This window comes from Girardinichthys multiradiatus, chromosome 19 (assembly GCF_021462225.1).
Source record: "Girardinichthys multiradiatus isolate DD_20200921_A chromosome 19, DD_fGirMul_XY1, whole genome shotgun sequence".
NCBI lineage: Eukaryota > Metazoa > Chordata > Actinopteri > Cyprinodontiformes > Goodeidae > Girardinichthys > Girardinichthys multiradiatus.
Window position 1 is genome coordinate 1,169,663 of NC_061811.1, and position 13,074 is coordinate 1,182,736.

At 42.6% G+C, this 13,074-nt stretch overlaps 2 protein-coding genes and 1 long non-coding RNA gene across 3 annotated transcripts; all 3 read right to left on the reverse strand.

Moving 5' to 3' along the window:
- Positions 1-82: 82 nt before the first annotated feature.
- On the reverse strand, positions 83-8,289 carry LOC124855567. Its single transcript, XM_047345531.1, has 33 exons — positions 8,204-8,289; positions 7,793-7,992; positions 7,583-7,695; positions 7,337-7,443; positions 7,023-7,199; positions 6,506-6,714; positions 6,322-6,416; positions 6,186-6,211; positions 5,995-6,016; positions 5,873-5,900; positions 5,694-5,778; positions 5,438-5,584; positions 5,246-5,354; positions 4,943-5,002; positions 4,734-4,852; positions 4,462-4,629; positions 4,051-4,250; positions 3,841-3,953; positions 3,595-3,701; positions 3,281-3,457; positions 2,764-2,972; positions 2,580-2,674; positions 2,444-2,469; positions 2,253-2,274; positions 2,131-2,158; positions 1,952-2,036; positions 1,696-1,842; positions 1,401-1,612; positions 1,202-1,305; positions 993-1,111; positions 721-888; positions 310-509; positions 83-212 (listed from the first exon to the last, which is right to left on the reverse strand). The coding sequence occupies exons 2-33, from the start codon at positions 7,954-7,956 to the stop codon at positions 83-85; spliced, it is 3,771 nt and encodes a 1,256-aa protein (XP_047201487.1). The 5' UTR covers positions 7,957-7,992; positions 8,204-8,289.
- A 15-nt stretch (positions 8,290-8,304) lies between these two features.
- Positions 8,305-8,734, reverse strand: LOC124856028. Its single transcript, XR_007035222.1, has 3 exons — positions 8,685-8,734; positions 8,476-8,594; positions 8,305-8,371 (listed from the first exon to the last, which is right to left on the reverse strand). It is a non-coding gene; the product is annotated as an uncharacterized LOC124856028 (long non-coding RNA).
- Positions 8,735-8,879: 145 nt separating this feature from the next.
- On the reverse strand, positions 8,880-12,330 carry LOC124855568. Its single transcript, XM_047345532.1, has 14 exons — positions 12,229-12,330; positions 11,957-12,124; positions 11,546-11,745; positions 11,336-11,448; positions 11,090-11,196; positions 10,776-10,952; positions 10,247-10,455; positions 10,063-10,157; positions 9,927-9,952; positions 9,736-9,757; positions 9,614-9,641; positions 9,435-9,519; positions 9,179-9,325; positions 8,880-9,095 (listed from the first exon to the last, which is right to left on the reverse strand). The coding sequence occupies exons 3-14, from the start codon at positions 11,707-11,709 to the stop codon at positions 8,880-8,882; spliced, it is 1,389 nt and encodes a 462-aa protein (XP_047201488.1). The 5' UTR covers positions 11,710-11,745; positions 11,957-12,124; positions 12,229-12,330.
- Positions 12,331-13,074: the final 744 nt, after the last annotated feature.

Here is a 13,074-nt window from a genome sequence, read left to right on the forward strand (position 1 = left end):
AACAATTTCTTTCATTTTTGTCTTAATCAGTATTAGTAGTATTTTATACCAATAACAAAGCAATGACAAAGTGACCACAGTGTTATATGGCAGACCTACCTGGCTGGTTGATGACAGCGGCAGAGTCTTGCAGGTATTCCAGTAAAACCTCTGCAATTTCTTGCAATCTTTGCTGAGGTATGGCAGAGACAACCTTGGCCATCCCACTCACACTGCAAAGATTGGAACAAATCTTTCAGACACTGTCCCTTGAGAGTACTCTGTAGATTGGAGCATTCAAGTCTTGATTGTACTTAAAATCCAACTCACATGATGTGATAGTTTGTGCAGTTCATGTTGGTAGTTACACCTCGGAGCATTTCTGGAGTGAAACTTGCAAGGACGGGGACCAGTTTGACATGGAACCAACCAAAAAAGTCCTGTTCAGTGAACTCTGGGAAAGAGGGACTGATGATGATGTAGGTCTTGTTCATAATGCGATCCCTCACGTCAGCCTGGAACTCTGGGACCTTACAAAGTATGACATGAGAGAAATCCAACACCACTAAGTTGCTATGATGCAAGTCCACCATACAGTATTTTTCAAAGGTTGCAAAAACAGGAGCGTTCTATGAATCATTGCACGTTATGATTTTGGAGGCTACAAATAAGCTTCTGAGTACCATTAGATGTGGTTTCATAAGAACAGGGTTTCTTTTGCCACTTGAAGGTGTAGCTTACCTCCTCCTGCTCTGTAAGCTTTGTAAAGAATTCATCCACGTTGTCAACAGCGTTTCCATTTTCCAGTCGCTCAAAGACTCGGTCGATAAATTTTGTGTCATTTGAGATGTCTGAGCTCAGCAGTAACTGTGCTACCTGAGAGGGTGACAGTTCTGACAAGGCTTGGGCCTGCAGAAATAGAAAGCAAGAATTCAGGTAGAAGTTATTGTAAAGCGTCAGGGTGGAAAAGTCTGTAGAGCCCCATAAACCAATAAACTCTGCTAGTTACTCACACTGGAGAAGTTTGGATTGAAGGTTTGCAAATCCTCTATGGTTGCAAAAGCAGAGAAATTGCCAAGGTTGGCTTGCAGCCAGAGTTGACTACCATCGGCAGAGGACACACAACCTGGGTCTGCAATATTACAGGAAGTCAGAACACTGCCTTGTTAAAACCACATGCAATCAATACATTACCAAGGAGACCCTGGGAGACTGCCTTTACCTGGCAAATCTTTTCTGGAAAGGAACGGTCGGATGAAGTGAGTAAACACTGTTCGCTTTCTGTTGTTGTCCATCAATGGGCTTTGGTTGCTGAATGCCTCAAGGCTACAATTTGAGCAAAGGATTTTAACGTCAAATGAATGTGCTAATTTCTTACAGATATTGTGTACGGTCATGCAATAAGTCTCGCATCTACTTACACAAGCTGATATGTCTGGCAGCTGAAGTTGTAGGTGCCAAGGCAGGAGAGGAAATTTGTTGACGGGGAGGCCAGGAACGGACGGAGCTCCATCTGGAACCTACTTCTAATGGCATCCTTACTCTTCAGTTCATCCTGAGTAAGCTTTTTAACTACCACTTCTCCCAGAGCATCAAGTGCATTGGAATAAGCAGAGTTCATGGTGGTGGGGGCCTAGAATTTGGGGAAAAATTGGTTGGATGTAGAAATTACACCAAGAAGCGTTGAGTATTTGGAAATGATCTCACTGGATATACCATGGTGGCGAACATGTCAAGAGCCTGGCTGAGTACGGGAGAAGCTTTGTGGAAAAGAAGCTGCCAAACTTCCACCACATATGGCTTGTTGCTTTCCACAGAGCATGTCAGGAGTGTGGCCAAGTTGCCTGCTGTGAGGTTTGTTGGCTAAAGAAGAAATCAAGCAAACTTTGAGCATGTGGGCTTTTTCCACATTATACTACAGCGAAGAGCAAAATGTTGTCTTGGATTTACAGCTTGCACAAAAACATCTTACTGTGGTACAGGCATGTTCAATGATGGTAAAATTGCACACGGCTGACGTGGAATTGTTATCCTCCAGTGTCTTCTGGAGTTGAGAGCTGTGCAAAGTAACGATAAATACATTGTAGCTTTGGTTACATGTTGTAAAGTAACTTGCTAACTCAGCATCAGACAAGACATTGATCCTCTTACCTGTCTACCCCCCAGCAGATGAGCATTTCTATAAAAACACCAGAGATGTGTATCATGTATTGGTATTTGACAAATGCTGTTGTTTCATCAATTTATAAATCAGGGATATTCAGGAGACTTACCATCAACATGTGTCTCTTTGCACTGGGGACAAACAATGCAACAATTGTTAGATTAGCGGCAAAAGCTATACAACATTATAGAACCCGGGCATCACTGCCATTACTAAGGTAATGTGCCACACTTTAGTCTCTTAAATGAACATGACATGGTGGATATATTGTGTGTAATGCACCTCTGAACCTGGGCTTACCGTGAAAGAATCAAGTTCTGCACAATCTGTTTGAAAGAAAACACAAATTAGACACAACATCAATATGTATTTTAATCTAGCAGTGGTACTGGGCTTTTCTGAAGGAATTTGTCAGCAAAGCATTCTCCACACATACCTGGGAAGGTCTCCTGTAGTGATTCCAAGCTAGCTCTCACGTCCATTGAAATGCCCAGTGGCAGGAATTCCAGGCTTTCCATTAGACCAGTGACTCTGAAAAGAAAAACACAGTAATTATTGGGACTAGTATGGAACCATACTTTGATGTGGATCAAACCCAAAGACTCAGATTCCTGTCTTACATAGCTTCGTAGGATTCACAGCTGATGTTACTGGGTATCACCCGCAGGCTGTCAGGATGGAGGCTTGCTATGACAGGAACCAAATAGACCTGGAACCACAGCTCATAGTCTTCTACTTCAAAGGAGACAAATTTAGGAGCGAGGCCGTTCAAAGTCAGGTTTAAGATGGTCTCTCGTACAGCCGCATTTAGGATGAAGGTTGTGTTTGTCTGCAAACAAAAGAATGCAAATTGTAGCTCAGGAGGAGTTTTTATTGAGATAAAATCCTGCAAATAGATCAGGAAGCTCTGTGGCAAAGCTTTGGACTCTGCTTTTATTAAAACCATGACCAGAGATTTCTTGGCCAACATTTGATCCAACAGTTGTACCAAATATGCATTACTTCAGTTTGTTTTTGACCTCTTTTAAGCACCGCATGAGTCCAAAGCAAGAGATCTATGGCCTGATATTTAATATATATATATATATCAATATAAAATGTGGGACAAATATGGCAAAGTTAAAGTTTGGCATTTACCTGCTGGAGGATCTGTGTGAACACTTGGAAAAACTGACCAAGCTGCTCTTCATCACCAGACTCTGTCAGGTTTGTGAGCACCTCCTTTACAAGGATGGCATCTTCCAGACCACCGCTGTCTGGATCCATTATCAGCTCAGCTTTCTGTGTTGGTGAAAGAACATTCACGAGTGCTCCCTGATGAGACAAACAAAGGGAACACATGAATTTCTGTTCTCTTGGACATGACACACCAAGCCGTGTGTGGACCAGCCACAAAGTGGAGATCGTGCTCTTGTTCTTAGAGAAGATCTACAGTAGGATGTCTAACTTACCAGAGAGAGGTTGAAGAATTTGAGCTCAGAATATGTTATGTATGGAGAAAATGGACCCAGGTTTGTTTCAATCCATTGGGCATCAGTCTTGATTCCTGTCCTGCAATCTAAAGCACATGTATGCACATTTGAACTTTGCTTTCTTCAAACAATTTCTTTCATTTTTGTCTTAATCAGTATTAGTAGTATTTTATACCAATAACAAAGCAATGACAAAGTGACCACAGTGTTATATGGCAGACCTACCTGGCTGGTTGATGACAGCGGCAGAGTCTTGCAGGTATTCCAGTAAAACATCTGCAATTTCTTGCAGTCTTTGCTGAGGTATGGCAGAGACAACCTTGGCCATCCCACTCACACTGCAAAGATTGGAACAAATCTTTCAGACACTGTCCCTTGAGAGTACTCTGTAGATTGGAGCATTCAAGTCTTGATTGTACTTAAAATCCAACTCACATGATGTGATAGTTTGTGCAGTTCATGTTGGTAGTTACACCTCGGAGCATTTCTGGAGTGAAACTTGCAAGGACGGGGACCAGTTTGACATGGAACCAACCAAAAAAGTCCTGTTCAGTGAACTCTGGGAAAGAGGGACTGATGATGATGTAGGTCTTGTTCATAATGCGATCCCTCACGTCAGCCTGGAACTCTGGGACCTTACAAAGTATGACATGAGAGAAATCCAACACCACTAAGTTGCTATGATGCAAGTCCACCATACAGTATTTTTCAAAGGTTGCAAAAACAGGAGCGTTCTATGAATCATTGCACGTTATGATTTTGGAGGCTACAAATAAGCTTCTGAGTACCATTAGATGTGGTTTCATAAGAACAGGGTTTCTTTTGCCACTTGAAGGTGTAGCTTACCTCCTCCTGCTCTGTAAGCTTTGTAAAGAATTCATCCACGTTGTCAACAGCGTTTCCATTTTCCAGTCGCTCAAAGACTCGGTCGATAAATTTTGTGTCATTTGAGATGTCTGAGCTCAGCAGTAACTGTGCTACCTGAGAGGGTGACAGTTCTGACAAGGCTTGGGCCTGCAGAAATAGAAAGCAAGAATTCAGGTAGAAGTTATTGTAAAGCGTCAGGGTGGAAAAGTCTGTAGAGCCCCATAAACCAATAAACTCTGCTAGTTACTCACACTGGAGAAGTTTGGATTGAAGGTTTGCAAATCCTCTATGGTTGCAAAAGCAGAGAAATTGCCAAGGTTGGCCTGCAGCCAGAGTTGACTACCATCGGCAGAGGACACACAACCTGGGTCTGCAATATTACAGGAAGTCAGAACACTGCCTTGTTAAAACCACATGCAATCAACACATTACCAAGGAGACCCTGGGAGACTGCCTTTACCTGGCAAATCTTTTCTGGAAAGGAACGGTCGGATGAAGTGAGTAAACACTGCTTCGCTTTCTGTTGTTGTCCATCAATGGGCTTTGGTTGCTGAATGCCTCAAGGCTACAATTTGAGCAAAGGATTTTAACGTCAAATGAATGTGCTAATTTCTTACAGATATTGTGTACGGTCATGCAATAAGTCTCGCATCTACTTACACAAGCTGATATGTCTGGCAGCTGAAGTTGTAGGTGCCAAGGCAGGAGAGGAAATTTGTTGACGGGGAGGCCAGGAACGGACGGAGCTCCATCTGGAACCTACTTCTAATGGCATCCTTACTCTTCAGTTCATCCTGAGTAAGCTTTTTAACTACCACTTCTCCCAGAGCATCAAGTGCATTGGAATAAGCAGAGTTCATGGTGGTGGGGGCCTAGAATTTGGGGAAAAATTGGTTGGATGTAGAAATGACACCAAGAAGCGTTGAGTATTTGGAAATGATCTCACTGGATATACCATGGTGGCGAACATGTCAAGAGCCTGGCTGAGTACGGGAGAAGCTTTGTGGAAAAGAAGCTGCCAAACTTCCACCACATATGGCTTGTTGCTTTCCACAGAGCATGTCAGGAGTGTGGCCAAGTTGCCTGCTGTGAGGTTTGTTGGCTAAAGAAGAAATCAAGCAAACTTTGAGCATGTGGGCTTTTTCCACATTATACTACAGCAAAGAGCAAAATGTTGTCTTGGATTTACAGCTTGCACAAAAACATCTTACTGTGGTACAGGCATGTTCAATGATGGTAAAATTGCACACGGCTGACGTGGAATTGTTATCCTCCAGTGTCTTCTGGAGTTGAGAGCTGTGCAAAGTAACGATAAATACATTGTAGCTTTGGTTACATGTTGTAAAGTAACTTGCTAACTCAGCATCAGACAAGACATTGATCCTCTTACCTGTCTACCCCCCAGCAGATGAGCATTTCTATAAAAACACCAGAGATGTGTATCATGTATTGGTATTTGACAAATGCTGTTGTTTCATCAATTTATAAATCAGGGATATTCAGGAGACTTACCATCAACATGTGTCTCTTTGCACTGGGGACAAACAATGCAACAATTGTTAGATTAGCGGCAAAAGCTATACAACATTATAGAACCCGGGCATCACTGCCATTACTAAGGTAATGTGCCACACTTTAGTCTCTTAAATGAACATGACATGGTGGATATATTGTGTGTAATGCACCTCTGAACCTGGGCTTACCGTGAAAGAATCAAGTTCTGCACAATCTGTTTGAAAGAAAACACAAATTAGACACAACATCAATATGTATTTTAATCTAGCAGTGGTACTGGGCTTTTCTGAAGGAATTTGTCAGCAAAGCATTCTCCACACATACCTGGGAAGGTCTCCTGTAGTGATTCCAAGCTAGCTCTCACGTCCATTGAAATGCCCAGTGGCAGGAATTCCAGGCTTTCCATTAGACCAGTGACTCTGAAAAGAAAAACACAGTAATTATTGGGACTAGTATGGAACCATACTTTGATGTGGATCAAACCCAAAGACTCAGATTCCTGTCTTACATAGCTTCGTAGGATTCACAACTGATGTTACTGGGTATCACCCGCAGGCTGTCAGGATGGAGGCTTGCTATGACAGGAACCAAATAGACCTGGAACCACAGCTCATAGTCTTCTACTTCAAAGGAGACAAATTTAGGAGCGAGGCCGTTCAAAGTCAGGTTTAAGATGGTCTCTCGTACAGCCGCATTTAGGATGAAGGTTGTGTTTGTCTGCAAACAAAAGAATGCAAATTGTAGCTCAGGAGGAGTTTTTATTGAGATAAAATCCTGCAAATAGATCAGGAAGCTCTGTGGCAAAGCTTTGGACTCTGCTTTTATTAAAACCATGACCAGAGATTTCTTGGCCAACATTTGATCCAACAGTTGTACCAAATATGCATTACTTCAGTTTGTTTTTGACCTCTTTTAAGCACCGCATGAGTCCAAAGCAAGAGATCTATGGCCTGATATTTAATATATATATATATATCAATATAAAATGTGGGACAAATATGGCAAAGTTAAAGTTTGGCATTTACCTGCTGGAGGATCTGTGTGAACACTTGGAAAAACTGACCAAGCTGCTCTTCATCACCAGACTCTGTCAGGTTTGTGAGCACCTCCTTTACAAGGATGGCATCTTCCAGACCACCGCTGTCTGGATCCATTATCAGCTCAGCTTTCTGTGTTGGTGAAAGAACATTCACGAGTGCTCCCTGATGAGACAAACAAAGGGAACACATGAATTTCTGTTCTCTTGGACATGACACACCAAGCCGTGTGTGGACCAGCCACAAAGTGGAGATCGTGCTCTTGTTCTTAGAGAAGATCTACAGTAGGATGTCTAACTTACCAGAGAGAGGTTGAAGAATTTGAGCTCAGAATATGTTATGTATGGAGAAAATGGACCCAGGTTTGTTTCAATCCATTGGGCATCAGTCTTGATTCCTGTCCTGCAATCTAAAGCACATGTATGCACATTTGAACTTTGCTTTCTTCAAACAATTTCTTTCATTTTTGTCTTAATCAGTATTAGTAGTATTTTATACCAATAACAAAGCAATGACAAAGTGACCACAGTGTTATATGGCAGACCTACCTGGCTGGTTGATGACAGCGGCAGAGTCTTGCAGGTATTCCAGTAAAACATCTGCAATTTCTTGCAGTCTTTGCTGAGGTATGGCAGAGACAACCTTGGCCATCCCACTCACACTGCAAAGATTGGAACAAATCTTTCAGACACTGTCCCTTGAGAGTACTCTGTAGATTGGAGCATTCAAGTCTTGATTGTACTTAAAATCCAACTCACATGATGTGATAGTTTGTGCAGTTCATGTTGGTAGTTACACCTCGGAGCATTTCTGGAGTGAAACTTGCAAGGACGGGGACCAGTTTGACATGGAACCAACCAAAAAAGTCCTGTTCAGTGAACTCTGGGAAAGAGGGACTGATGATGATGTAGGTCTTGTTCATAATGCGATCCCTCACGTCAGCCTGGAACTCTGGGACCTTACAAAGTATGACATGAGAGAAATCCAACACCACTAAGTTGCTATGATGCAAGTCCACCATACAGTATTTTTCAAAGGTTGCAAAAACAGGAGCGTTCTATGAATCATTGCACGTTATGATTTTGGAGGCTACAAATAAGCTTCTGAGTACCATTAGATGTGGTTTCATAAGAACAGGGTTTCTTTTGCCACTTGAAGGTGTAGCTTACCTCCTCCTGCTCTGTAAGCTTTGTAAAGAATTCATCCACGTTGTCAACAGCGTTTCCATTTTCCAGTCGCTCAAAGACTCGGTCGATAAATTTTGAGTCATTTGAGATGTCTGAGCTCAGCAGTAACTGTGCTACCTGAGAGGGTGACAGTTCTGACAAGGCTTGGGCCTGCAGAAATAGAAAGCAAGAATTCAGGTAGAAGTTATTGTAAAGCTTCAGGGTGGAAAGGTCTGTAGAGCCCCATAAACCAATAACCTCTGCTAGTTACTCACACTGGAGAAGTTTGGATTGAAGGTTTGCAAATCCTCTATGGTTGCAAAAGCAGAGAAATTGCCAAGGTTGGCCTGCAGCCAGAGTTGACTACCATCGGCAGAGGACACACAACCTGGGTCTGCAATATTACAGGAAGTCAGAACACTGCCTTGTTAAAACCACATGCAATCAATACATTACCAAGGAGACCCTGGGAGACTGCCTTTACCTGGCAAATCTTTTCTGGAAAGGAACGGTCGGATGAAGTGAGTAAACACTGCTCGCTTTCTGTTGTTGTCCATCAATGGGCTTTGGTTGCTGAATGCCTCAAGGCTACAATTTGAGCAAAGGATTTTAACGTCAAATGAATGGACTAATTTCTTACAGATATTGTGTACGGTCATGCAATAAGTCTCGCATCTACTTACACAAGCTGATATGTCTGGCAGCTGAAGTTGTAGGTGCCAAGGCAGGAGAGGAAATTTGTTGACGGGGAGGCCAGGAACGGACGGAGCTCCATCTGGAACCTACTTCTAATGGCATCCTTACTCTTCAGTTCATCCTGAGTAAGCTTTTTAACGACCACTTCTCCCAGAGCATCAAGTGCATTGGAATAGGCAGAGCTCATGGTGGTGGGGGCCTAGAATTTGGGGAAAAATTGGTTGGATGTAGAAATGACACCAAGAAGCGTTGAGTATTTGGAAATGATCTCACTGGATATACCATGGTGGCGAACATGTCAAGAGCCTGGCTGAGTATGGGAGAAGCTTTGTGGAAAAGAAGCTGCCAAACTTCCACCACATATGGCTTGTTGCTTTCCACAGAGCATGTCAGGAGTGTGGCCAAGTTGCCTGCTGTGAGGTTTGTTGGCTAAAGAAGAAATCAAGCAAACTTTGAGCATGTGGGCTTTTTCCACATTATACTACAGCAAAGAGCAAAATGTTGTCTTAGATTTACAGCTTGCACAAAAACATCTTACTGTGGTACAGGCATGTTCAATGATGGTAAAATTGCACACGGCTGACGTGGAATTGTTATCCTCCAGTGTCTTCTGGAGTTGAGAGCTGTGCAAAGTAACGATAAATACATTGTAGCTTTGGTTACATGTTGTAAAGTAACTTGCTAACTCAGCATCAGACAAGACATTGATCCTCTTACCTGTCTACCCCCCAGCAGATGAGCATTTCTATAAAAACACCAGAGATGTGTATCATGTATTGGTATTTGACAAATGCTGTTGTTTCATCAATTTATAAATCAGGGATATTCAGGAGACTTACCATCAACATGTGTCTCTTTGCACTGGGGACAAACAATGCAACAATTGTTAGATTAGGGGCAAAAGCTATACAACATTATAGAACCCGGGCATCACTGCCATTACTAAGGTAATGTGCCACACTTTAGTCTCTTAAATGAACATGACATGGTGGATATATTGTGTGTAATGCACCTCTGAACCTGGGCTTACCGTGAAAGAATCAAGTTCTGCACAATCTGTTTGAAAGAAAACACAAATTAGACACAACATCAATATGTATTTTAATCTAGCAGTGGTACTGGGCTTTTCTGAAGGAATTTGTCAGCAAAGCATTCTCCACACATACCTGGGAAGGTCTCCTGTAGTGATTCCAAGCTAGCTCTCACGTCCATTGAAATGCCCAGTGGCAGGAATTCCAGGCTTTCCATTAGACCAGTGACTCTGAAAAGAAAAACACAGTAATTATTGGGACTAGTATGGAACCATACTTTGATGTGGATCAAACCCAAAGACTCAGATTCCTGTCTTACATAGCTTCGTAGGATTCACAGCTGATGTTACTGGGTATCACCCGCAGGCTGTCAGGATGGAGGCTTGCTATGACAGGAACCAAATAGACCTGGAACCACAGCTCATAGTCTTCTACTTCAAAGGAGACAAATTTAGGAGCGAGGCCGTTCAAAGTCAGGTTTAAGATGGTCTCTCGTACAGCCGCATTTAGGATGAAGGTTGTGTTTGTCTGCAAACAAAAGAATGCAAATTGTAGCTCAGGAGGAGTTTTTATTGAGATAAAATCCTGCAAATAGATCAGGAAGCTCTGTGGCAAAGCTTTGGACTCTGCTTTTATTAAAACCATGACCAGAGATTTCTTGGCCAACATTTGATCCAACAGTTGTACCAAATATGCATTACTTCAGTTTGTTTTTGACCTCTTTTAAGCATCGCATGAGTCCAAAGCAAGAGATCTATGGCCTGATATTTAACAAAAAAAAAAATATATATATATATATCAATATAAAATGTGGGACAAATATGGCAAAGTTAAAGTTTGGCATTTACCTGCTGGAGGATCTGTGTGAACACTTGGAAAAACTGACCAAGCTGCTCTTCATCACCAGACTCTGTCAGGTTTGTGAGCACCTCCTTTACAAGGATGGCATCTTCCAGACCACCGCTGTCTGGATCCATTATCAGCTCAGCTTTCTGTGTTGGTGAAAGAACATTCACGAGTGCTCCCTGATGAGACAAACAAAGGGAACACATGAATTTCTGTTCTCTTGGACATGACACACCAAGCCGTGTGTGGACCAGCCACAAAGTGGAGATCGTGCTCTTGTTCTTAGAGAAGATCTACAGTAGGATGTCTAACTTACCAGAGAGAGGTTGAAGAATTTGAGCTCAGAATATGTTATGTATGGAGAAAATGGACCCAGGTTTGTTTCAATCCATTGGGCATCAGTCTTGATTCCTGTCCTGCAATCTAAAGCACATGTATGCACATTTGAACTTTGCTTTCTTCAAACAATTTCTTTCATTTTTGTCTTAATCAGTATTAGTAGTATTTTATACCAATAACAAAGCAATGACAAAGTGACCACAGTGTTATATGGCAGACCTACCTGGCTGGTTGATGACAGCGGCAGAGTCTTGCAGGTATTCCAGTAAAACATCTGCAATTTCTTGCAGTCTTTGCTGAGGTATGGCAGAGACAACCTTGGCCATCCCACTCACACTGCAAAGATTGGAACAAATCTTTCAGACACTGTCCCTTGAGAGTACTCTGTAGATTGGAGCATTCAAGTCTTGATTGTACTTAAAATCCAACTCACATGATGTGATAGTTTGTGCAGTTCATGTTGGTAGTTACACCTCGGAGCATTTCTGGAGTGAAACTTGCAAGGACGGGGACCAGTTTGACATGGAACCAACCAAAAAAGTCCTGTTCAGTGAACTCTGGGAAAGAGGGACTGATGATGATGTAGGTCTTGTTCATAATGCGATCCCTCACGTCAGCCTGGAACTCTGGGACCTTACAAAGTATGACATGAGAGAAATCCAACACCACTAAGTTGCTATGATGCAAGTCCACCATACAGTATTTTTCAAAGGTTGCAAAAACAGGAGCGTTCTATGAATCATTGCAGGTTATGATTTTGGAGGCTACAAATAAGCTTCTGAGTACCATTAGATGTGGTTTCATAAGAACAGGGTTTCTTTTGCCACTTGAAGGTGTAGCTTACCTCCTCCTGCTCTGTAAGCTTTGTAAAGAATTCATCCACGTTGTCAACAGCGTTTCCATTTTCCAGTCGCTCAAAGACTCGGTCGATAAATTTTGTGTCATTTGAGATGTCTGAGCTCAGCAGTAACTGTGCTACCTGAGAGGGTGACAGTTCTGACAAGGCTTGGGCCTGCAGAAATAGAAAGCAAGAATTCAGGTAGAAGTTATTGTAAAGCGTCTGGGTGGAAAAGTCTGTAGAGCCCCATAAACCAATAAACTCTGCTAGTTACTCACACTGGAGAAGTTTGGATTGAAGGTTTGCAAATCCTCTATGGTTGCAAAAGCAGAGAAATTGCCAAGGTTGGCCTGCAGCCAGAGTTGACTACCATCGGCAGAGGACACACAACCTGGGTCTGCAATATTACAGGAAGTCAGAACACTGCCTTGTTAAAACCACATGCAATCAATACATTACCAAGGAGACCCTGGGAGACTGCCTTTACCTGGGAAATCTTTTCTGGAAAGGAACGGTCGGATGAAGTGAGTAAACACTGTTCGCTTTCTGTTGTTGTCCATCAATGGGCTTTGGTTGCTGAATGCCTCAAGGCTACAATTTGAGCAAAGGATTTTAACGTCAAATGAATGTGCTAATTTCTTACAGATATTGTGTACGGTCATGCAATAAGTCTCGCATCTACTTACACAAGCTGATATGTCTGGCAGCTGAAGTTGTAGGTGCCAAGGCAGGAGAGGAAATTTGTTGACGGGGAGGCCAGGAACGGACGGAGCTCCATCTGGAACCTACTTCTAATGGCATCCTTACTCTTCAGTTGATCCTGAGTAAGCTTTTTAACTACCACTTCTCCCAGAGCATCAAGTGCATTGGAATAAGCAGAGTTCATGGTGGTGGGGGCCTAGAATTTGGGGAAAAATTGGTTGGATGTAGAAATGACACCAAGAAGCGTTGAGTATTTGGAAATGATCTCACTGGATATACCATGGTGGCGAACATGTCAAGAGCCTGGCTGAGTACGGGAGAAGCTTTGTGGAAAAGAAGCTGCCAAACTTCCACCACATATGGCTTGTTGCTTTCCACAGAGCATGTCAGGAGTGTGGCCAAGTTGCCTGCTGTGAGGTTTG

What these genes read in the sequence shown, in the direction of transcription:
- LOC124855567 (XM_047345531.1), bottom strand. Translation starts at nt 7,956, where the DNA reads ATGAACAAGACCTACATCATCATCAGTCCCTCTTTCCCAGAGTTCACT. An exon ending in ATCTGCTGGGGGGTAGACAG is followed by an intron (nt 2,037 to 2,130) that starts GTAAGAGGATCA and finishes TACTTTGCACAG; the next exon opens with CTCTCAACTCCAGAAGACAC. An exon ending in TCAATCCAAACTTCTCCAGT is followed by an intron (nt 889 to 992) that starts GTGAGTAACTAG and finishes CTATTTCTGCAG; the next exon opens with GCCCAAGCCTTGTCAGAACT.
- LOC124855568 (XM_047345532.1), bottom strand. Translation starts at nt 11,709, where the DNA reads ATGAACAAGACCTACATCATCATCAGTCCCTCTTTCCCAGAGTTCACT. An exon ending in AATTCTTCAACCTCTCTCTG is followed by an intron (nt 10,953 to 11,089) that starts GTAAGTTAGACA and finishes TTGTCTCATCAG; the next exon opens with GGAGCACTCGTGAATGTTCT. An exon ending in ACTACAGGAGACCTTCCCAG is followed by an intron (nt 9,953 to 10,062) that starts GTATGTGTGGAG and finishes TCTTTCAAACAG; the next exon opens with ATTGTGCAGAACTTGATTCT.